This window comes from Delphinapterus leucas, chromosome 4, assembly GCF_059928025.1.
Source record: "Delphinapterus leucas isolate spDelLeu-1000000601 "Yukka" chromosome 4, BTC_Dleu_Yukka2, whole genome shotgun sequence".
In the NCBI taxonomy this organism is placed as follows: Eukaryota; Metazoa; Chordata; class Mammalia; order Artiodactyla; family Monodontidae; genus Delphinapterus; species Delphinapterus leucas.
In genome coordinates this window covers 12,339,239-12,361,977 of record NC_143132.1, presented here as the reverse complement: position 1 = coordinate 12,361,977, position 22,739 = coordinate 12,339,239, and the positions used below count along the sequence as shown (strand labels likewise).

The 22,739-nt window shown below is 39.1% G+C and overlaps 1 protein-coding gene across 1 annotated transcript in view; it reads right to left on the bottom strand.

Annotated features, from left to right (window-relative positions):
- Nucleotides 1-21,673, bottom strand: part of PAXBP1 (PAX3 and PAX7 binding protein 1) — a 33,809-nt gene extending 12,136 nt beyond the window's left edge. Inside the window, exons 1-11 of the mRNA XM_022552816.3 lie at nt 21,219-21,673; nt 19,650-19,778; nt 14,660-14,836; nt 12,878-13,099; nt 12,248-12,351; nt 11,122-11,339; nt 10,423-10,612; nt 6,726-6,849; nt 3,214-3,313; nt 3,011-3,126; nt 946-1,145 (exon numbers count right to left, since the gene is read on the bottom strand). Of these exons, the coding sequence (XP_022408524.2) occupies nt 946-1,145; nt 3,011-3,126; nt 3,214-3,313; nt 6,726-6,849; nt 10,423-10,612; nt 11,122-11,339; nt 12,248-12,351; nt 12,878-13,099; nt 14,660-14,836; nt 19,650-19,778; nt 21,219-21,561 (1,923 nt within the window). The 5' untranslated portion in view covers nt 21,562-21,673. The remainder of the gene's footprint in view (nt 1-945; nt 1,146-3,010; nt 3,127-3,213; nt 3,314-6,725; nt 6,850-10,422; nt 10,613-11,121; nt 11,340-12,247; nt 12,352-12,877; nt 13,100-14,659; nt 14,837-19,649; nt 19,779-21,218) is intronic.
- Nucleotides 21,674-22,739: the final 1,066 nt, after the last annotated feature.

Genomic DNA, 22,739 nt, shown 5'->3' with positions numbered 1-22,739 from the left:
ACATATTCAACCCAGCCCATCTCATTCATGCCCACGGCTCCATCCATATGTTGGTAACTTCCAAAACCGTATCATAAGCATGACCACTACATGTAAACAGACAATTTGAGTTTCCTCCCTTATGTAACAGGCAAAGAGGTCCTATTTTGATTCCACCTCTAAAATCTTTCAGTTTATCTCATCCTCCTGATTTCCATCACCACTGACTTAGTTCAGGGTCCCATTTCTCATCTTCCTCATTGAGCTTTCCCATGATGTTCTATTTTTCTGGAATCAAAGAACCAAGTTCTTATTCATTCATGTTCACATCTCAGCGTCACTGCATGTAATTTTAGTTGACTGAGAAAGACACTGTATAAAAATCGAAAAGCAAGAGACAGTTCTCTTGAGAAGGGACAGGACATAAAGGGAAAGATCGTCAGATTATGTCCAGTGGTAATGTGTCAGTTATCGCCCTGTGGGTGACCTACCTCCCCTGAAACACACTTTGCTGAGGCTCACATCTCTAGCTTTGAGATTACAATTGCCCAAGGCATCATGGTAGATTGCTCTTTTTTTTCTTTTAGAAGAAAGTGTTGTTTTTGTTTTTTTAAAATTCATTAATTAAATTTATGGCTGCACTGGGTCTTGCTGTGCGCGGGCTTTCTCTAGTTGCAGCAAGTGCGGGCTACTCTTCATTGTGGTGCACGGGTTTCTCATTGCGGTGGCTTCTCTTGTAGCGAAGCGTGAGCTCTAGGTGCGCGGGCTTCAGTAGTTGTGGCTTGCGGGCTCTAGAGCTCAGGCTCAGCAGCTGTGGCGCATGGGCTTAGTAGCTCCGCGGCATGTGGGATCTTCCCGGACCAGGGCTCGAACCCATGTCCTCCGCATTGGCAGGTGGATTCTTAACCACTGCGCCACCAGGGGAGTCCAGTATATTGCTTTTCAACAGTGATAGAAGCCACTCACCTCAAGAGGAGTCCAAGTGAGAAGCTGCAGCCTTATGAGGGGATTGAACAACTTTGGCAAGCAAAGGCCGATGTAAGCATCCTTGTAGGATGTGTAGTATTTTGAACGCCATGCTTCAAACTGGGATTTAATACAATCGATTGAACAGAAACTTTCAAGGACATCTTCAAATACCTTGCTGGACTCTTTTGAAATGCGATCTAAAAACAACAACAACAAAACCCCACAGAGAATCAAAACTTAGTATGCAGTAGAAAAAACACAGTTCAAATATTTTCAGTGTTTTCTTTGTAGCTTGAGTATCAAAAAGATAGGCTCACTAGCAAAGGAATAATTGTTAACTGCAACTTAAAAGAAAAGCACCAGAGGTAAGTTTAGGTTCCAAACGTCTATCATGCAAACCACAGTGCAGGTAGTCTCCGTTCTGCATAGTTCCAATATGTACTATTATCTGTCACCACAGTCTAAATAACACCTGTCCCCAAAAACTCAGTTCAAATTTCAAGCACCATGGAAGAGTAACTGTGAGTAACTGCAGAAAGTACAAACTCTGTTATCTAGCTCTTCAGCCCACAAATCACCATGTAAATAACCGATGTGTAGTAGCATTATCAGTGACCAATCATATCTCTTCTTTCAAAGTCTGTTGGTGATTGCAATAACTGACATAGACGAGAATCAGCAATGGATGCTAGGATCTTTAAGTAAAAGGTTATTTAATGCTCCATATGACTTGGAACAGCAGACTCTTTATAATGAGGAGACCAAGTCATGACAACCTACTTCTCAAGATCCATCTCAGCACCACTAATAGTGGGCAACCTAACATTTGCCATCCGGTATCATGCTGGTAACAGCATCTTGTGTGAAGTATTCTTGCCAAAAAAGCTTTAACCTGAATCTACTCAAGACTTAACTTCCAGTTTACAAGAAATATAGCGACTGGAAGAACAAGTTAAAACCATGAGGCAACAAATTTAGAATGTAGGACGTTTTACAAGATAAGTGGCCTGGTCTCTTCAGGAAGTTAATGCCTTAAACAAATAAAGAAAGGGGTGTGTGTATGCGTATAAGCTATCATGATATTCACTAATTCTACGTAAAAAGATGTAACAACCAAGTGCGATGCAGGAACCTTGTGTGGATCCAGGTTTAGAAAATACAGAGTAACAGAAACAGTCCCAGGAATTCTGGGCGGGGTGGCGGGGGGGCTGTTACGGAGGAAAACTGAATGCAGACATGATACTAAAACTTCTAGGTAATTTTCGCAGGTGTGACAATAGTGTGGCAGTTAGGTAGAAAAGCATCCTTTTTTTTTAAAGAAGACATTAAAGATGTTAAAGTTTTTAGAGGGAAGTGCCATGATGTCCGTAAGTTAATTTCAAATGTTTCAGCAAAACACACACATATCCAAAGCAAACTTGGCTAAATGATGGTAAGAATTGCTGAGTTTGGGTGACAGGTGTGTATGGGTGATCACTGTGCTATGCTTTCCAATTTTCCGTATGTTTGGAAATGTTCACTGTAAAAAGAGTGGGAGAAAAAAATAAGCTTATCCAACTAAGTTCCAAAGGGCTCGCAGTCAATATAATTCCAAATAATCACAGCCAGTGGTGGGAAATAAAGACTTTTACTTGGGGATCCTTCTGGAGATGTCTTCATGTAACAGAACTAACTATTCCTCTTGATTGAATTATTCGGGGCTCCCAAAATCAGGAATTCCCTTCAGGGCTGAATGCCCTACTGCCAACCTTTACCTTTCTAGACCAGACAGGCTGCATTAGGGCTGCCCCTGGGATCCGAAACATTTTCTTGTCACTTTTAAAATTCTGTGATTCAAAGAGTGATACCATTTATAATGCAAGTACTAGATGAACCCCACAACAAAGTGTTACCACTAATTTTGAGAACTCATCAATAAAAATGGGTGCGAGTTTTAATAATTAAACCAAAGTGCCTAGTTCTAAAGCAGAGGCCACAAAACTTCAAATTATTTCATGGTAGAAACCACAGCCAAGGAGAGAGCACATTGACAATGAAGCTCATTTCCAAATAAATGTCTAACCTTTTTCCAGATTGAAATTTGTAATATCCGTAGATGTTTCTTCGTCATCACTGGACAGGCCTTCAAGGTGATCTGCCATCTTACCGGTTTGCTCTCTGGCTTGTCTACGACGAGTCCTAAATAACAAATATCAAGTTCCCAAACCAGATAAAAGAGACTCCTCCCTTCACAAACAAACCAACAGCAAGCATCTGTAGAATTACCTTCTCGCCTCCCGTTCTGCAATCCGACGTTTTGCGTGCTCTTGATACAGTGCCCGATCTCGTCCAAAGGAATCAAGATTTGGTGCCATCAGAGCTTTATCTGTAAAACAACAATGGTTAACATTAAAAGCCTTCCTTCAACAATCTTGAGGAAAGAGTTTGCACAGAATAAGCCATAATGATAGGCTGCTTTCTAACCTCAACAGCAGGATTCTGCAGTAACCGATAAACTGGATAGTTTTCTAGTTTAGAGCAAATCTCAATATTAATCTGTGTTCCCACGAAAAGGAAGAGAAAAATAAATGGAGAGTTCAACAACACTACACAAATGCAAATGGGCTTAATCCCTGTTCTTATGTCTAAGTAACAGAACTAGTTTATGCTATCATGATGACCAAATAAATTAAAAATCTAAATTACTTGTGTAAAGGGAAAAATAATACATTACTTTTTTAAGGACGAACTTAGGCATCACACGTTGAATGATATGACAGCAGAGACACAAGTAGGAAGGATGAAAAAACAGCTTTGTTGCAGGAGTTTAATCATTTATTCTAGTTCATTCTAATTTTTCTTTGTAGAAATTTATTCTCTATTACTATTTTAAGAACAAGGGCAGAATCAACATATAGACTGAAAACCATATCTGATAGGACCAAGTTGTGCTTTCGCAAACCCTACTTTCAAAGCACAATTCCCTTATTTCTTTTTTCCCCTATTTTCCATCTCTCCTTTTTTAATTTCTAGGGCAATTTTCTAGCTTTAGCTTTCAACCTTCCTATTTAAATTTATATTTCACTTACCACATGTTTAGTTTCTGAGATACAGCTATTCTTCTTAGAACATTCCTTTTCTATAGCATCCTCTACTTGTGCTACGTGTAGGATCCCTTCCAACATCTCCCTGAGGACAGCAATTATGTTTTAAATTTTCTCCCGTCACCTGCATTGCCTTTGTTTCCTCAGTCCCTTTGGTTCTAACTGCTTGTGTTGATCACCATGATCATTAACTACCTCCTACGTAAGAATGAGACTGGAAGTTTCGTGGATGTAGGTGGGAGCTGTCTAACAGAGGCATCTCCATCAGATCCCTGGGTACAAGTCAACTTTCTGTTGGGGCCCCCAGATGTTATAGTGTCTCATGGTCTTTTCTCTGGACCCACTCTCTTTCTCCAGAGAAGAATCTTCGAATCTCTTGCCTAGGGTAGAAGGAAGAGTGGGGCAAACATCTGTCTGTGATGCTTCCTCATGTCTACATTTAAGTTCTACGCTATGGAGATATTCTGTATTACATGGGATAGTAACGAGAAGCACAAAACCCAAAGGGTGGTGGCGGGGGAGGGGGAGATCACGTGCAAAATGAAAGACGTCAATTTAAGGCTTTTCCATAGTTTTTTTCCTGATATCAAAGGTGTGTCACTGATAGCAACAACAGGAAAAATAAAACCAAAAATGAGCTGGTATCCACTTCAGTGTATCCTAACTACCCTAGATCCTACTACTTTTAAAAGTTGACTCTTACTGAATTTTTCATTCATATTCCAAAATAGCTTGGATATTAGGAAGTATGTTCCAGAGTTCAAATTACAAAAAAAGGTCAGTAAACAAAATGCCCCAGCTCTACCTCAACTGGAACTCCACTACACACCATAGATGAATTGGCTAAAGAGTCCCAAACTACAGAAATGATTCCTGCCTCTTTAAGAGCTACCCTTCATTAAAGAAATATTTTAAAGAAAATTCTCTACTATAATAAATACTTAAAATGTTATTATATTTACAGATTTTGTAAAATATATATTGAGGGAGATATAAGAGAGTAGATGACTCAAGAGATAGCCTCCTTCACTTCGGTCAGAATTATATGCAGTAACTGTGATAAGTGTTTACAAATCTAAACAAATGAATTTCTGGCTGTATTTTTGTTTCTTTAAAAAAAGATCAGAAAAAGAATCGATACTTCAGTACCCCATGCAATTTTTCTCAAATGTTTGGCAATTAATGAATACTCCCTCTAGGAAAATACTTTTCACTTTCTCATTACCTTTCACTTCTTTCCAGCTATCAATCTAATTAACATCCATCATTCAACCCTTACTTCAAATTCCATATAAGTAAATACCTCCAAATTATAAAGAACAGATTATAGGCAGGAAAAAGTATCTGATGAAATGCATGGCTCACCCAACCATTTAACTTAAAAGGAAATTACTTCCCGTCATAGGTACAATGATTACCTGTAATTTGCCCCAGAAATCTGGTTCTGTCTGGATCAAAAGTGATTTGGGCGGGATGCATTAGTTATTTAGGTGCCCCAGATGGTACTAATCCAATTTAAACGTGTATGGCAAAAACAGAAGGTCAAAGCCATTCATGGGGCTTACATCTGAGTCTGACTCATCTGACGGCCATGTTACCACCTCTTTACGATGCTCCAAAACCCATCCAGCACACAGAAGAATGCTTTCTCAGGGATTCAATGTCTCTCTAATTTAGAGGACACACTATATGACAAAGCATTGTTTTCAGAAAGAATAACAGGGCCCTCTGCACTTGGAACACCTGGGGTGGTTGTTTAATATGCAGATTACTGGACACCATCCAAGACCTGGCAAGAATCTCTGGGGACAGGACCAAGAAATCCGCATTTTAAATTAATATCATGGGTAATTCTGATGTACATTTCCATTTAAGAACTGCTGACATAGGGACCGAAGAGATGACAAAAGAAGCCATGAGAAATCCAACGTAGGAAAATTCCTATTACAGCACCCAAGAATACAGAGGGCAATGAAAAAGCAGAATTAAAATGTTTAAAACGTCTGGTTAAAGAATTTCAGCTCAACTATTTAATAAGAGGTTTCCAATTAATTTTGGTTTTCCATAACACATATCATAATGAAAGGAATATAAATTAAATCTCCAAATTTTTACACTAAAATTTCAAAAAGTGTAGGCACCAACTGACTTACTAAAAAAAAAACCCCACTATATGAGGCAAACTAGAAAATACAAAAAAATTTTAAATATAAAAAATTTTGCTTTATCTAAGGGGTGAAGCTCAAAACTCCCCTAATCTTGGAGTTGTATCATTTGTTATGTAATAAAGCCCCCTCTCCCATACAGAATTTCCCAGCCCCTAACTCAAAACCTTTGTTGTGATCAACAACAGCGTTTGTATTGGTGTTAAAATGGGGGGAAATCAGTTAGGGCCAAATAGGTACTGGTTTTAAGATAAAATACTGATGATGTCTTTACTATAAGGAATGAAAGAATGCCCAAAGAAGAATAAGATCGATAGAATGTTAGTACATGATTTGAGTTCCTTCGCAAAGCTATATTTTCTTAAACACAATCCAAGCACATGCTAATTTTAGATCTACCTGACACAAGAGCAAGGAAATTTGTTTCTTTAAAAAGAAAAAATGCTCTGAGACGTCTAATTTTCAATTAGGATGCACTAAGTAAACAAGGTTGTTTAATGAATAATAAAAACCTTCAAGATGGACTGACTTGAATGGCTTGAAAACTCCGAAGATTCATCTTTAATATCATCTTGTCGTCTTTGGACAAGGCGGGAAGCTCGCTGTTTGTACAGCTGATGTATTGCTGATTCAAGTTCATTAATCAGTGGCACCTGTAAAAATACAACACACTCCGTAACACCAAACTCCTCAGCTGCTTATATATTTGAGGGTTCCATATTATTTCCGGATTTCTGAAAAAGTACCCTCTGGACAGAATAATCATGAACTCTCAATGAAACACAAATAGTAATTCAGTTTTATGATTTCTGGGAAACACCACTTCTTCTTTTATTCCGTATATGGAGTTATAATGTCCAGTGCCTAGTTATTGGAGCAAAAGTTTGGTTAGGTTAAACACTTTAACATCAGTAAAGAGAGCGAGTAAAGAACTGTCAGAAATTTTAGTGCTTCTTTTAGAATAAAGTACTTGAAAGTCCTTTTTAAAAGTCCATTTTTAACTTTCTAGCAGCATGATCTCCCTTGCCAATTTCTGTGGTTTAAAATAAACCATTATTGCTGTGTAATACCAAAAGATGCAATGGCACCTTTGTGGCTTTATTACACATTTAAAACGTGAACTGCATTCATTTACATTAATATGGTGAATAAAATTTCTAGCTATCACTAACCTGTCTAAAATCAATCTATCTAAAACTCAGAAAGTTCTTCTCTTCCTATCAAATGTTTAAATTTCTCCATATTTGTAAGTAAAATAATAAAATTCTTTGCATAAATTGTCAGTTTACAAAGTCAACACATTTTTCCAGGTTAATAGCCACAGCTAAGCATTCACTGGGTTCATATGGAATACAAAAAGCTTACGGAATGAGACCTAACTTAAAAGGAAAAACCAGAAAACGTTCTCTTTATAAATACCTATGCTATAACCAAATGCTATGAAACCTTCACAAACGCTAACAACCACTACACATACCTGAGGAAACCAGAAATTCTAGTTTCCTGATGGTTAGTGCAAATGAAAAAACACATTAGAGTTTGGGAACACTGGCACCAAGTGTTATAGCAGCGTCCTGAACTGAACAGACTGTAAATGGAAAATAAAAAAAGGCAGGTGGAATACAAAGATGTCTGTAATAAAAGCAATTTTATACACTTGCATGATCCCATTGCAAAAGCAGCCAATGTTCACAGAAAGGTCAAACTGATGGAGTTATTTTATTTTTTAATATGCCACACCATGGGCAACAATGTCCCCAAATCTGCACTGATTATCTTGGTGATATGAGCTGAGCCCACAGACTCTAAAATTAACTAGAATCGATTTCTGAAGCAATTACTGTCATATTATTGTGACTTACACTTACCTACCCCCTCATTTTTTCAAACTGTGCAGGACTAAAGACAAATGTACCTATGCATTCCTTTAGTCCTGGAGATTATTAACACTCCTCTACTATAAGAGCTGCACGCCTGAGGTTGCATCAGACAGAACCTTAATTACTCAATTTATAGTTAAAATTCCGATAACGTGATTTTCCTGTTTAGGTAATTAAAATGCCTTTTAACAAAGCCCAGAGAAAATTCTACTGAGAATAAAAGCCCTAAAACACATTTTCGGCTCTCATTCATGTTTCTTAACAATACTAATTTATCTCAAGAGCGCACCATGACAATTTCTTTGCCCACTCCAAACTGGAAATTGTTATTGACTATCATTATTTCAAGGCCAAATTTAAGACAAAGAACACAGAAGGAAGATGACGGCAGGAAAACAAAACAATGTAAAGTTAAAATAATCTGCAAAATAATTAAAAATCTAAGTTCAAAACCACTTGAACTTTTATAACAAAAGAGAAAAAAACAAAAGAATGTTTCTATTTTGATGGTCTTACCCTGAAACAATATTTTGATAGTATAACTGGAATGAATATTCAAATCTATCCAATTATTCCTCAGTATTTCCAAAATGACAACTTATGACATTATTAACTCAGCAGCACTCAATAAAATCAAATGCATATGAAACTGTCAAAAATGAAATACTCATCTTTAAAAGGGAATTATCTACTTCTCTTTTAATTAAACTGTAGTCACTATATAATAGATACGGTTTAAGATCTGCTCCATTAACATTTATCTAAGTGACTCTGTAAAAACGTATCAGCACAGTCTGAGGGATACTTCCCTAGGAACAGGGTAATCAAGGAGAGATAAAGTACACTACTAAGTGTTTTTAAAAGAGTAAGCAATTGAAAACTATATGAACTAGATATTCTACTAGTCTCTTTAACTCAAGAATGGTACAATCTAGTTGATCATATTACTGTCGATATTTTTTAAGAGTTCAGTTTGCAATTACAAGCGTGTAAGTTTACTCAAGTAAGTTCCAAAGCAAAGACCCAGATACTTCAAGAAAAAGCTCCACGGGGACAAATCTCACTTACAAAGTATGGTTTAAGACAGAGGTCCTTTCTCTAGTCACAAAAGGTTATTAGACCTGCTCCCGGCACCATGTCCCCTGGGCTCATAAGGGCTTTATTAGTAGGAAGGACACAACTGCCAGGTCCGACATTTATGTCCACTTCTCCTCTTGACTCCAGCCCCTCTGCAGTCAAACCTATGTTTCTTTCTCACCCCTGTATTTGTCACCCTAAGCCACAGATCTGCCACAAGGGATATCATAGCTTAGAATGTAGCTGCTTCTCCAGAAATCAGGTGATAAGGACAAGAACATGAATCCTTCAGAGAAGACTTGGTGGATCTGACCAGACTGGCTGGAACCATTAAGATCCATTTGGAAGACTCAGTTTGGCACTGTTCTTTAGCCAGCCTTTGGCCTTAAGGTACTGAAGTAATCAACGGAGATAATAAAAAGTTAAAATACTGTATGCTTACCGATTCTATGCTAATTCATATGGCCAAGAATAACAGAAAATGTGCCTTCTAATCCTGTATCACTTGCAAGTTTATAGAGACAGGATATTCAAAAGCACCACGATTTTACTTTTTTTTTTTAAAGAAAAGGCTGTGAAGTCCACAAATGCCTATAAACCAATGCATCAAACAATAACATTTATCTTAAAGAAAAATCAATTAAAAGGCTGTTTGAGAAGAGGATTCTGCGGGCAGCTAACAAAAAATGCAAACAAATGGTACAGTAGGATGCAAATAATTGTGCCAACTGACTGTCATACTAAAAAAAATGAACTTGGAAGAAATGAGACCTTAACAGAAATTATGGCCAATGAATGGTTTCTGAAATGGATAAAGCACAGGCTTATTTAGATGAAAGCTATTAGCAGCAATGGCAATCAACTTTATCTAGGGTAAAAAAAAGCTAATAAAATATTGCAACTTTAGGCATATTTGGAATTACTTGTAGAAACAGTTTAAAGGCAAGTTTAGATCTGAACCATAAAAAAGAAAATTTCATGAGTCCCTTATATTTTAATAATTCAGGACAGGCCAATAATAATCTACCATTAAATTAAGGCAGGATTTGCCAAAGTCTTATTTAAATATGCTTTGAATTATCTTTTTTTGTTTTCTACAAGGCACTAGATTACCCCAAGATAGAAGGTTGTTAATGAAGTGGAGAAAATGAAGCATGACTTTTCATCACTTCTAAAGTTGAATTCAGTGGATATTTTCTGAGAAATATAGAAATCTAGACCTCCTTAATTTTGCCTTATTCAAAGAGATTAATATTTTTGCATTCTTACCTTTTCACTGAAACACTCAAGCAAGTCTTGGACATACCCTCGCATTTCTTGCAAAAATTTATACCGTTCACCAATACCCCCAGAAGACCCTTCTAATCTTTCAATAGCCCTGGTGGAGTCCACTCGGCTTTGCAGATGTTTCTCATGCTGCTGTCGATTTGTTTTGTGCAGTTCTTTCATGGAGTCCAACCTTAAGAACAGAAAAGGATAAATATAACACATTTACATCTGAAAGTCTATGCTGTCAGGACTCTTGCAATATTTATAATAATGCATTTAGTTCCACTATTAGAATATAAAAATGCTTGGAGTGGATCTTTTCATCTGTACTGCTCTTTTCCTCAAAGAAACAGCAGTTTACAGACTTCATATAAAGTTACTTGGTGGGCTAACCAAAATCTCACTGTTTTGTTTTTCCCCCCATATCTTGACTACACTTTTTCAGAGTCCAAGAGGTGCAAATTCAGAACTGTCTTCAACAAGATCACGGAGTGGTATTTTTAAAAACTTTTCGAGGCTTCCACAGAAGTAATCCAAGGAGGTAGCAGAACAAAGTATGAAGTCATCTTCTGTTTAGCTTTTGAAGACAGGCCAGTGAATCTTCTTTGCCGATATTCTGCATCTGCTACCCCAGACTACATGTTGCCTGAGGGAACGGAAAGCTAGAGGACAGGTCTTTAAGAAGTTGATCTGCCCTACCTGTCTTTAAGCTGTTTCTTTACCAAATCAATAGTAACGGGAGTCATCTCATTACTGGGAGTTTTGAAAGGGACTGTATTATCTGTTTTTTGAGATTTGGCATCGGATGATCCGTAGGCTGTGTAACTATAAGGAATGCCATAGGATGAACCGTAAGGCATTGTCTGGTAAGTGTTCTGGTAGTACATGTTCACTTCAGTGGGCTGACTTGCTTGAACCTAGAAAAGAAATGGGATGTATATTAAAACTAGTAGCTGAAACTATGAAAAGAAAAATCCCATGCCTTTAGTGTTAAACAAACAAACAAAAAAACCCACTAACAATAAAAACTATACCCATTTTCCAAATAGTATGTAACTAAAATAAGTAATTGCAGAGCTCCTCAAAATCAGATAAAAGTAGGGCTGGATTCATTTCTAATCCTATGCGATTGATGGATTCATTTCTAGTAACTTTCGGGAAAACAATAACAAAGAAGTTTAGAGTTAGGGACATTAAATTGTGTCAAAACACTAGCAACAAAAAAAATTTTATGTGGTATTTCCACTGTACTACTTACTTCTATAAAATAAATTGTTACAACTATTGAGGAAGATATTTTTCATCTACAATAAGATTTTTGCATTCCTGAGAAATCCATCTTCTACAAAATAATTTTTAAAGTCAGAAAAAAATGAGCTCTATAGGAAAGAAACACCTTATCTATACAGTGGTTTCCAAACTTTAGGAGCAACAGAATCACCCAGAGGACTTGTTAAACAGATGGCCCGGCCCCACCCCCAGGGCTTCTCATTCACTAGGTCTCACTCGGGAGGGTGAGAATTTGCATTTCTAACAAGCTTCCATATGATGCTGATGCTGCCGGCTGAAGGACCAGTTAGAGAAACAGTTACCTAAGAAACCAGAAATTCTTCCATCCTTTGGATGGTAAAAGGCAAAATATAATATAGCTTCTTCTAACAGCTTACTGGATACATAACTTTATATAATTTTCCTCATTACGTTACTTGAATGAATGACAAAGGATCAATTCCATGTGCAATATGTTTTTACTTTAACAAAATAAGCTAAAATTTTTTTTAATTTCTTTTTTTTAATTTTTGAAGTTTAATTCTTCGGTTCTTACCTGAGGGATATTAATTCCTTTTCTTATCTGCTCCTGTTCCCATCGGCTGAGCTCTTCATCTTGTTCTCCAGTTACTAAAGCATCATCATCACTCCCCTCAATACCTACAGCCATAAGCAGCAAAGTAAATAATTCCAAAAAAACAGCGAGGGAAGAGATGCTACCCTGATATTTCACAAAAATCAAGCAAAACTATTGGCATTAACTCAATCTTACTAAAGTTAAAATGTCTATTATGATCTCTCCCGCATTTGATACTTCTGCTTTTGCTTCTTTTAACACACAGCATACCTTAAGCAAAAGGCAGTATCAATGTAACAATTAAAACCTCAGATAGGTTTCCTAACCTCTGGAAACCTAATGCCTCCTAAGAATGAAGAGCTAATTACATGTATCTATGTATGTTACGTGCTTAGCACAATACTGGTCACACAGTGCTCAACAAACACTAGCTGCCAAAATCATGCTACACTTTTCAAAAAATTCCAATGAGACACTTACACCCAAGCAAGAACAGTTCTCTAACATTAAACATAGTCAAATAAGTACAGGTACTTTTTAGTTGATTGTAGTATCAAATTGTATTTAATAGCAATGAAACAGGCTTACTGTCCCATTAAATCAAGTTACCTATTTCCTCTGCAATCTTCTGTCTTTGTGATTTTTCTTTCACAGAAAAGACTATACGGCGTTTCTCATCATCGTCTTCGTCGTCACTGGCATCATTCTCATCTTCTCTAACAAGGCGGCCTTTACCAGGCTCACTATCGTGAGGAGTGAAATCTCCCAATTCCCGGGCCATCTGACGCTTTTTCCTTGCAGCGTGTATAAAAGCCGCATCTGGAATTTCTCCTGGAAACAAATGGTGAGGATTATAAACTATGCAATATTAGGGAATAAAGTTTCCATTTTCTTGAAAATATGAAAGATAAGTGAATCTCATCAGGACAACCTTGTCACAGTGATGTTCTAATGTTATCTGCTGGTATCCCCGCCCCCCCTTCCCAAACTGCACCTGCAAAACAACTGATTTATTTTTAGTTTAGTGTAAATGAAAGTAAAAGTCGCTAGGGAAACTAAAAAATATGTATAATGGCGATATGTACCGGAAGGGGGGGAAGGGAAAATCCACCAAAGCAGTTTTATTTTAATGGTATATTTTTTCATTTTTAAGAAGTAAACGAAAGCAATAAAATCACATTTATTACTAAACCAGAAAACAAATAAAAACAAAAAAGGTATCTACAATCTTCCACGCTAAAAAACACTATTAGATTTATAGTATGTTTCTCTTGCAAATAGTTTTCAGTTGACCTGTAAGCACACTAAATATATAATTCTGTATCTAATTTTTTCTTCATATTAAAACATAAGCTTTTCCCCATGTTGTTTTGCATAAACATAATTTTTAGTGGTTTACAACATTCACTCAATAAAGCATAATCTACTACATAATCAAATGAATTGACATTTTCACCTACAGTAAAAATTAATGCCTTGCTACTCTTCAAATTGTTATTTAAACAGCTATGTAATATCCCATCATGTAAATGCACCTTAACTTACTAAGCCATTCCTCTCCTGCTAGACGTTTTCTAAATGTTGCTCATTGCAAATAACGTTGCAATAAGAACATTATTTCCTTGGATAAATTTCTCGCTATGGAATTACAGGGTCAAAGACTAAGAACATCTGAAATCTACTGATTCATATTGTCCAACTGCTTCCCATAAAGACTGTACCAATTAGAATGCTACTAGAACTATATACATAACTTTTCACAACTTTACAAACCCAGAGTAAGCATTTTTATTTTTTTTAAATCTATTATTATTTTTTGGCCACCCTGCACAGCCTGTGGGATATTAGTTCCCCGACCAGGGATTGAACCCCGGCCCACAGCAGTGAAAGCGCTAGGGAATTCCCACAGAATAAGTATTTTTAGATTTTATAATGAGTTAAATGGTTACTCTTCATAATTTAAATTTGGCTACTAAGCATTTATCTATTCAAAAGCTGATTAGCCAGTGAATATATCTACAAATTATTTCCATAAAAAAGTTAAAGAAAAAAAAAGTGTGAACATAAAACTAGCAGCAATTGCTTTTGGTAGCAGTTCTTAAAAAAGTTAAGATCTTAATCTGAAATACATAAAAAAAGGACTTTAGTACCATTTACTTGAAGCCCTACATTTGCTTTGATGATAAAACGGCCTGTCTGACAATGAACTTGGAAAGTTGGGAAGTTTCTCGTTTTCTTACTTTCTGTATTTGCAAAATGAAACAACCTGGCTTCAAAGAGGGATGTCATAAGAAACACCACTTTGCTAACTCCTTCCTTAACGACCACCTTTACAGACAGCTCATTCTTGAGGGCTTACTTCAGTTCTAAGGAGAATTTGCAAGTACACACCTGGACGGAGAACATTCAAAGAAGATAAAGCATTTGAAAAGGCTCCGGCAGCCTTTGGCTTTTCTTCCTCCTTCTCGCTTTCCATATCCATTTCATCTTCCCCGTGTTCACTGATGATAACTCCATCTTCTTGACTGGTGTCCTTAACATGACCTGTTTTGTCCAAAGGAGGTTCGCCTACATTTTTGAAAAAAGTAATAAAATATATCTAAAACAAGATCCATAAATTAAGGAGTCACTTCTAATGCAATTATGGGCTCAATTCATTAAAGCCTGAACTATCTTAATTGTTTATAAAAAACTAAAACCACTGATGTGTGAAAATGAATAATCACAATAAACACAATTGGGAGGTAACAACAATACAGGGGACACAGGGATGCATGAGGCCTGCCCAATCGCTACCTTTAATTTTTTTTTTTTTTTTTTTTTGCGGTACGCGGGCCTCTCACTGTTGTGGCCTCTCCCGTTTTGGAGCACAGGCTCCAGACGCGCAGGCTCAGCGGCCGTGGCTCCCAGCCGCTCCGCGGCACGTGGGATCCTCCCGGACCGGGGCACGAACCAGCGTCCCCTGCATCGGCAGGCAGACTCTCAACCACTGCGCCACCAGGGAAGCTCGCTACCTTTAATTTTACCAAAATTTTACTAGTTTATCAAAACTAACTGTTTCTCCCTCTAAACTCTCATAGGTAACTGTTCAAACCTCTTGGAAGCATTATTTCACTTTACATGTCAGTATTTCGTTAAACTCTAAGCCCACTTGAGGCAGCTTTCTATCAAGAACAAAGATTACAGACCAGATAAACCTTTCTGTAATGAACACTTTATGGGGTATCGTTTTAGTTCACAGCCATTTGTCACCCATCATCTGAAGGGTTGAGACCCAAAAGTCACATTTACACTGTGTAAGCCCCTGACCCCATTGCCATGACTGAATGTTTAAGAGTGGATGTGTGACTAAACTTGATTTTTCTGGCAATCTGGAATTGGGACACAGAGACAAGTCAGAGACTAGGTGGCACTAAAAACCATATGCAAACTAGGAAGGGAGTTGTGGAGTAGCCGTACTTGGCCGCGTGGACAGAGGAGAGAGCTCTCTAGTTCTCAGGCCATTCCCGAGGCCAGTTTCAAGACTGTTACAGTGGTTTACTTCACACCAAACGGTTTACTTTACTTATAACTTAATAGTCCTATTACACCCTTCCCAGGCAAAACTCAGAAAATCAGTGTTTTTCACCTTGAAGCACTGAACCTGGCAATGCACACAAGAGGCACCATGAATATAATGGAAGAGTAAAACAACAGTTCATTCTAAATATGAAAGATAAACTTCTGTTGTTTCCCTAGCATGCTCCCCTCCCTCCCCAAAACTGCTTCAAAAGTTCTTAATTCTTCTCAAACCATATTCTACTTCCCTAAAGAAGAGTGCTGGGGATAATGACTCCCCCCGCCCCCCAGCTTTACTGAGAAGATTTAGGTCATTCTGCTTTAAGGCTCTTTAGTTTTTTAAATTTACCATCCTACCTCGTTAGCCACAGACTCCCTCTGAAGTGACTTCTAAGGCTATGAGATTTTAAAACTCAGTTTAATCAGATGTATAAAGATAGATGTAGTCAAGAACTACCCATTTCCTTCTGCTCTCAATCTACACTACATCAATGGCTTTTATAGACAAAACAGAAGTACAAGAAGGTTCACTAGATCAGATACGCCCAGATAAAGATTTCTGCAGGCTTCAAAAGATTCAGTGTTTCAGTAAGTTGATAAGTATTTGCTTGTGATTGAACAAATACAAGTCCAAAACATGGCTGACAGGTGAATTTTTGTTACTTGGTCATATATTATCCTTCCAGACAGCTTTATAAAAAGAGATGCTAACTAACCTTTTCTAGGCTCCTCTTGTGCCTCAATTTCTTTGACTACTACTTTAAGAAACTTGCTGTCACAAATATTCTCTCTAATTTGAATGATTTTTTTTTTAGGTTTGCAGCTGTTTTATTTATAAGTATACATTTAACACAAGGAAATAAACACTGATATATGGAAGTCTAGTTAATAGTAGTGTAACTATGTATCATTTGGATGATTACATGATTTTAAACAACAAACTACACTGAAAAATTAATGCGATAAAATTCTTGGTCATAATATTATTAAGAATATATAAACTGAAATTATGATTGCTCCAAATTTGAAAATGGAAGTGAACTCATTTGGACAGATTCAGAGTTTAACATAATCTGAAAGGAGGTGGGGGTCAGGCTCTCCCTCTCCTCTCTTCCGTCTACAAAGACACACAGGCTTCTCTTTAGCAAAAGAACTTCTACTTGATCCCAATTGTTTCTCTACCGTCCTTTCCTTCTCCCTCTGCCAAACTTCCCAAAGCAGCAGCGCAGACCTGCTACCCACCCCTTCCTCACCAATTTGCATGCCTCAACCCTGGCAAACAGCCTTTGATTTCTCCCATTCCAAGCTCACCAACTAACCCAAAGGCTGCAGCCACAGCTAATTCATACAGTGTCACTGAGCAATTTAGTAAAAGATGTTCCTTCCTCCAAACAGGCACAGAGCTTGGCAAGTAAACTAGCCTCTTTTGCCAGATGCCCGCCTCCGGAAAAAAACACAGCAACCCTGCCAATAGCCCTTCCTCAGCCCTTATTTTTCCTGACCTTTCCGATACTATTTCACACAACTGACAATCATCATCTTGAAACTTTCCTATCTTTTCTCCTTTGGACTTTATGATTCTTTTTATCTCTTCAGTAAACCCTCTTCTCTATGTATATGCTTATTACAGGTAGAAGTCTTTGGTCCTCAGGAATTTTTCCTTTATGCTACTCCCTCATCAACTCCATTTACTCTGGTTTTAATTATCACCTCAATGAGCACCATATCTAAATCTACATCTCCAACTCTTCACTGGCCATTTCCACTCAAATTCAAGTTTAAAGGTAAACTCATTATTTTAGGAATATCACAAAAGTAGACTGATACTACCCTTGTTTTCAAGTTAATGCACCTCTGCCTGTCTAAGGAGGGCTGGGGTAGGAAAAGCCTGGGATTGTGATTTGATGAATGAGAAGAGCTACAGAGCGCCATCACTTCAGGGATGACGATCTATATAACACAGAGGCTCCACCTTTGGGGAGGACATTAATTGAGTTATTGGGTGAGTAGGAAATCTGTTATATGAAAGTAGAGGATAGAAGAGGTCACAGAAGGTGGCTTCAAAAACCTTGTGCTTGCTTCAATTTCTTAACCCAACAGTAAATGGTCCTTTCTCAGCTCTCACTTTTCCTGACCTTCCTTGTTCGATTTCATCGGACACAGTTGGTTCTCAAGAGATCTGGAAAAAATGAAGCAGCTTCCTAGAGTCAAAAATAATCAGTTCCCCTAAAAACCCTCCTCCTCCCACCTGCATTCCCTATTTCTGTATATCATACATAATTATTATCTCAGTCACCTGGCACAAAAGCTCAAATCTGACTATTTCTTTTAAATCCAACAGCTGACTCATACATTAGGTCTACCAATTCTTCCCTTGCAATACTTCTCATATCATCTTTTACTATTTCTTTTCCCACACCCACAGCAAACATTTTAAACTCATCCACAATTTCCCACTGAGTCAGGAAAAGCCTCCGTCTTGCTCAACTGAGACCTTTTTAAACCCACTACTAATGGATTAAAGCTGGCCCTTGCTTTTAAACTGCTTTAGGCCTCCAATCTCTCCCTGTGCCAATCCATGCTGCATGCTAACACCAGGTTAAGATTTCAAAAGGCATTCATCATGTCGGCATCTTGCAGCCCACTGAAACAGCAACCCTAAATCCCTTACTAGATTGTAAACATCCTTCACATTCTGTCAGCAACGTACCTTTCACCCTAAACCTCCGCTTCCTCCACAAATCGTCTACTTTGGCCTGTCAGGCATACTTGCTCTTTTCCAAAACAGCCTAGGTCACATTAATCTTTAATATCCCCATAGCTCCCCTAGCCTTTGGTATTTAAATTATCAAAAAGCCAGCTTCAAATTCCACTTTATCTAGGAAGCATTCCTTCACCCACCTCTAAAAAAAAATGTAGTTAACCTTCACCGGACACTTTGCCAAATACTGGGTCCAGTTATACATTTAAGTGATGCTGTCTCCAAAATAAGATTGCAAATTTGAGATATAAGGACATACTTTTCCACATTAAGCATATAGTGGAGAACTGGGAAATAATAATTCTATCTTTAATTCCATAAAATAAAAATATTTCCCTAAAGCACTTGCAGTCATATTAGCATATTATAATGGAACCACTTTCCTAAGGACAAATGACTGCTTAAAAATTTTAACTTAGATTGTGAGAGAACATGAGAGATGTCTGTACAACGCAGGCAGGGGCCACACACTGAGGAGTCTTCATCTGTGTAGCTGATAAGGTTGCTGAATGGGAGTATTATCAACATTAGACTTAGGGCATTCCTAAAAGTTCTCTAAGAATTAAACCAACTGTGTAAATAACACCAAAGGAATCGAAAGCTTGTCTCTACAAAATACAAGTACGGGAATTTGCACAGCACTCCTTCAAATAGGAATAAACCTGTATCTCAGGTTTAAGTGCGAAACCTCCCTTCTCTGTTCAACAGCAGTTGGAACACTAGTAGGAAAATTGGGAGACAATTTAGTCATTGCAGCAGAAACATTCCTGTGGTTCTGTCTTTTTAAAAAATGCATTTACAATGCAATTGTGTTATAATTAAACAGAAGAACTGTATCATTACTCAGTTTGTACCCCTGACAACGACAAAGTCAACTGAACAAGTTCACTATATATACTGTGTTATAATTAAACAAAAGAACTGTATCGTTACTCAATTTGTACCCTTGACAACGACAAAGTCAACTGAACAAGTTCACTATATATACCAAATCCAACCAAACCCTGTGAGAAACAGTTTCATTTTGTCATTTCAAAAGAATCATATTCGTTTGGTACTTACTGTCAGCTGATGAGTTGATTTCTGTCTTAATCTTCGATTTTTCAAGATCTTCTTTATATTCTTTCTTAAGCAATTTTACTATCTTTTTGCTATAACTTGATTTCTTCACTTTGAAAACTTCTTCACTTTCTTAAAAAAAGAAATTAAACGAAGTCTGTAGTAACCATTTTCAGACAGTGTTTTCCATTCTAACTTTCAAATTCTTCCAAATATATGCTCATACACGCCAAATCATTACATAACTTGAAATTATTTCAAATCTGTAATAGGTTCTCAAAAACTGAGTCAACTTCATAAGTTAATCTGGAATAATGCCAATTTGAGACTTTTTAAAAGGCAAAACGCATGTAACTGCAAAAAATGTTCCTGTGTCCTACTGTCTTCCTTGAATCATCTATTGCAGGAGGAAGAAAAAGTCATTGAAAAAGCACCTGATTATCATATTATTAAGGTATCCGAAACAAAACATCCAAAATCAAAAGGTGCTAGTTTACAGAGCTGTCAAATCCGAGTAACTCTACATTCATCACAAACTGACATACTGTTATTTCAAGACTAAGCTGAGAGCTAATCACGTCTCAAAAATAAGTTTTGATGACGTATCCATCATCCTTGATTTGAAAACTTTAAAAGTCAAACGCAAACACTTTGCCAAGTTGTCCCTGTATCATTAAAAACAAAAATGTGGCTGTACTCCTCTCAAACTTAAGATAAAAAACAACAGGAAAGCCAAAGAGAAACTGCCTATTACTGGAAACAAGAAAGCATCCCGCATCGAGATGCTTCATAACATGGACTTACTTGGGTTATATAAACACACACTCAACAATTCGGGAGGTAAAACGGTTTAAGATTTAAGGCTCATTTACGATCAGAAATCTAAATCCACTGTAGCCTGGCCCCTCACACCAGACTGGATAAACTGCCCTGAAATACCATTACACTCTCTCTCTTCATTGTCCAAATGTCAATGCGAGGAAGGCCGCACATCTGTACCCCTGTTTACTTTTATGGATAAACTGAGGCTCCGCGATCGCAAGGGACTGGCCCCAGGTGGCTCAGAACCAGAGCTTCAACTCCGGGCGTCTGTTCCCAGACCGAGTACTCCTTACACACCCGGCCTTCCCGGTCAAGGATGTCTAACCAGGACGAGAACGGCAAAAGGGGTGGGCACGGTGACCTACAGAGGGCTCAGAGAACGTGCCAAGAGCAGTCTGGGGACCTGACTCGAGTTCTCCCTAAAACACACCCGCCAGTTAAAAGAAGCAGGACAGGGAACACTGAATTTCCACTTGAAAAACTCAGAATGACTGATCTGAGATCCAGGAATAGGAGATGCACGGGAGGACGATGAGAAGGAGGCGGTAGTTAAGAAAAGGCTGGTGGCGGCGCGGGAACACGTCCCCAGCCAGAGCAGAAGGCCGGAGGCGGGGACAGTGTGCAGCGGGTCGGGCGGGAAGAGGCTCCGTTGCCGGGGGCTGAAGCTGGGAGCCCAGGGAATGCGGGGACTCGAGGTGGATGCGCGGGGTAGGGGTGTCGGGATCTGGGAGGTCGAAGCGCGAAGGTTACCTTCGTCCTCATCCTGGAAGCTGAGCAGGCTGGCCCGGGGCACCTCTTTGTTCTCTCGTGGCCTCTTGCGCGGCTTCAGCCCGTTGCCGGGCTCCGCGCCTCCCGGGAAGCAGCCCCCGGCTTCAATCCCGGGGCCCGAGGTCAGCGCGGAAGGCGGAGGCAGCCCCGGGCCCAGCAGCGACTCCCCCCCGGGGGCCCTGTCGCCGCCGCCGGGGCCCGGCTCTTCGCCGGTGCCCGGCGGCGGCAGCAACGGCGGCGGCTCCTGCTCCTCATCGCGTTCTCGCTCCTCCTCCTCCGAGTCATTCCGCTTACGCACGTTCACTCGCCGGGCCTTTCGGAACATTCCCGCGGCCCGCACGTCTGTCTCCCACCGGCACTCACACCGCGGCCCCGGCAGCGCAGAACTCGCGAAGGCGCACGCGCGCTCCCCCCAAGCTTCAGCCGAGTCGCGTCTTCCCTCCAGCGACAGTGCACCCCTGAGCGCGCTTGCGCTCCCGCTCTCAGTACTTGGGGAGAACTCCGCGCCTCTCGCGAGAACATCAGCGTTTTGCACTGTCCTCTGTCGGCGTGGAGGATTATCGGCATGGAACTCTGAGACGTCGGTGCTATCCGACGGGTCACAAAGAGGATCATAGAGATTAGAGGACAGAGTAAACCCTGCTGTCCCTCAGCCCAGGGAGCTGCAGTGCGCCTTCTGCACTTACGTAGTCACGCGAGGAAACGTTCCGCCAAGCGCAGGGAGGGGCAAATAGAGAAGGAGGAGGAGGGGGAGGAAGGGAGGGAGGAGGGGAGGGAGGAGGGGAGGGAGGAGGGGAGGGAGGAGGGGAGGGAGGAGGGGCGGAGCCAGAAGGGGAAGCCAGGTTTGGCGAGGGAAAGTGCAATCCAGAGGGTGGGATGTTACTCTCGAGACTGCATTGAGGTGTGGTATGATAATTATAACTAACTCTACTGAGTAGCACTTCGTATTTCTACAGCTTTATGGCTATCGAGCACTTTCAAAAACACTGAATCTCATTTAGGATAAAATGTTCCTTGGCCTGATATTTTAGCCACCTTCCCTCTGTTACAACGAAAGCAAAAGTGTTTTTGGTGTTTTCGAAAGAATGCCAGGTTTGCTAGCAGTTCCGAAACCTGGCTGATTTCAGAAACAAACGGAAGGAAAAATCGACTTGAGGGTTGGAGATGGTTGTGACACATTTCAGACTTGTGTCACACAGTAACAATCTTAACTGCCAAGGGCGGAACCGGGTATTTGACTTTGAAGTGGAACTCACCTGCTTTCTCATTGTGCCACCAAATGTAGGGCCTTGTCCTTCACCTATGTGCATATATGCGAATTTTCTTGTCTCAAAATTCAAAAGGTAACAAGGGGCATTCATTCATATAGTGAAAAAAGCCCACCCATCTCTAGAAGCCTTCCAGTTCACCAGCAATGTCAAAAGTTTCTTATGACCCTCCAGAGATATTCTATGAACATAAAAGAAAAGATGTATATTTTATGAATTAGCCTTTTTACACAAT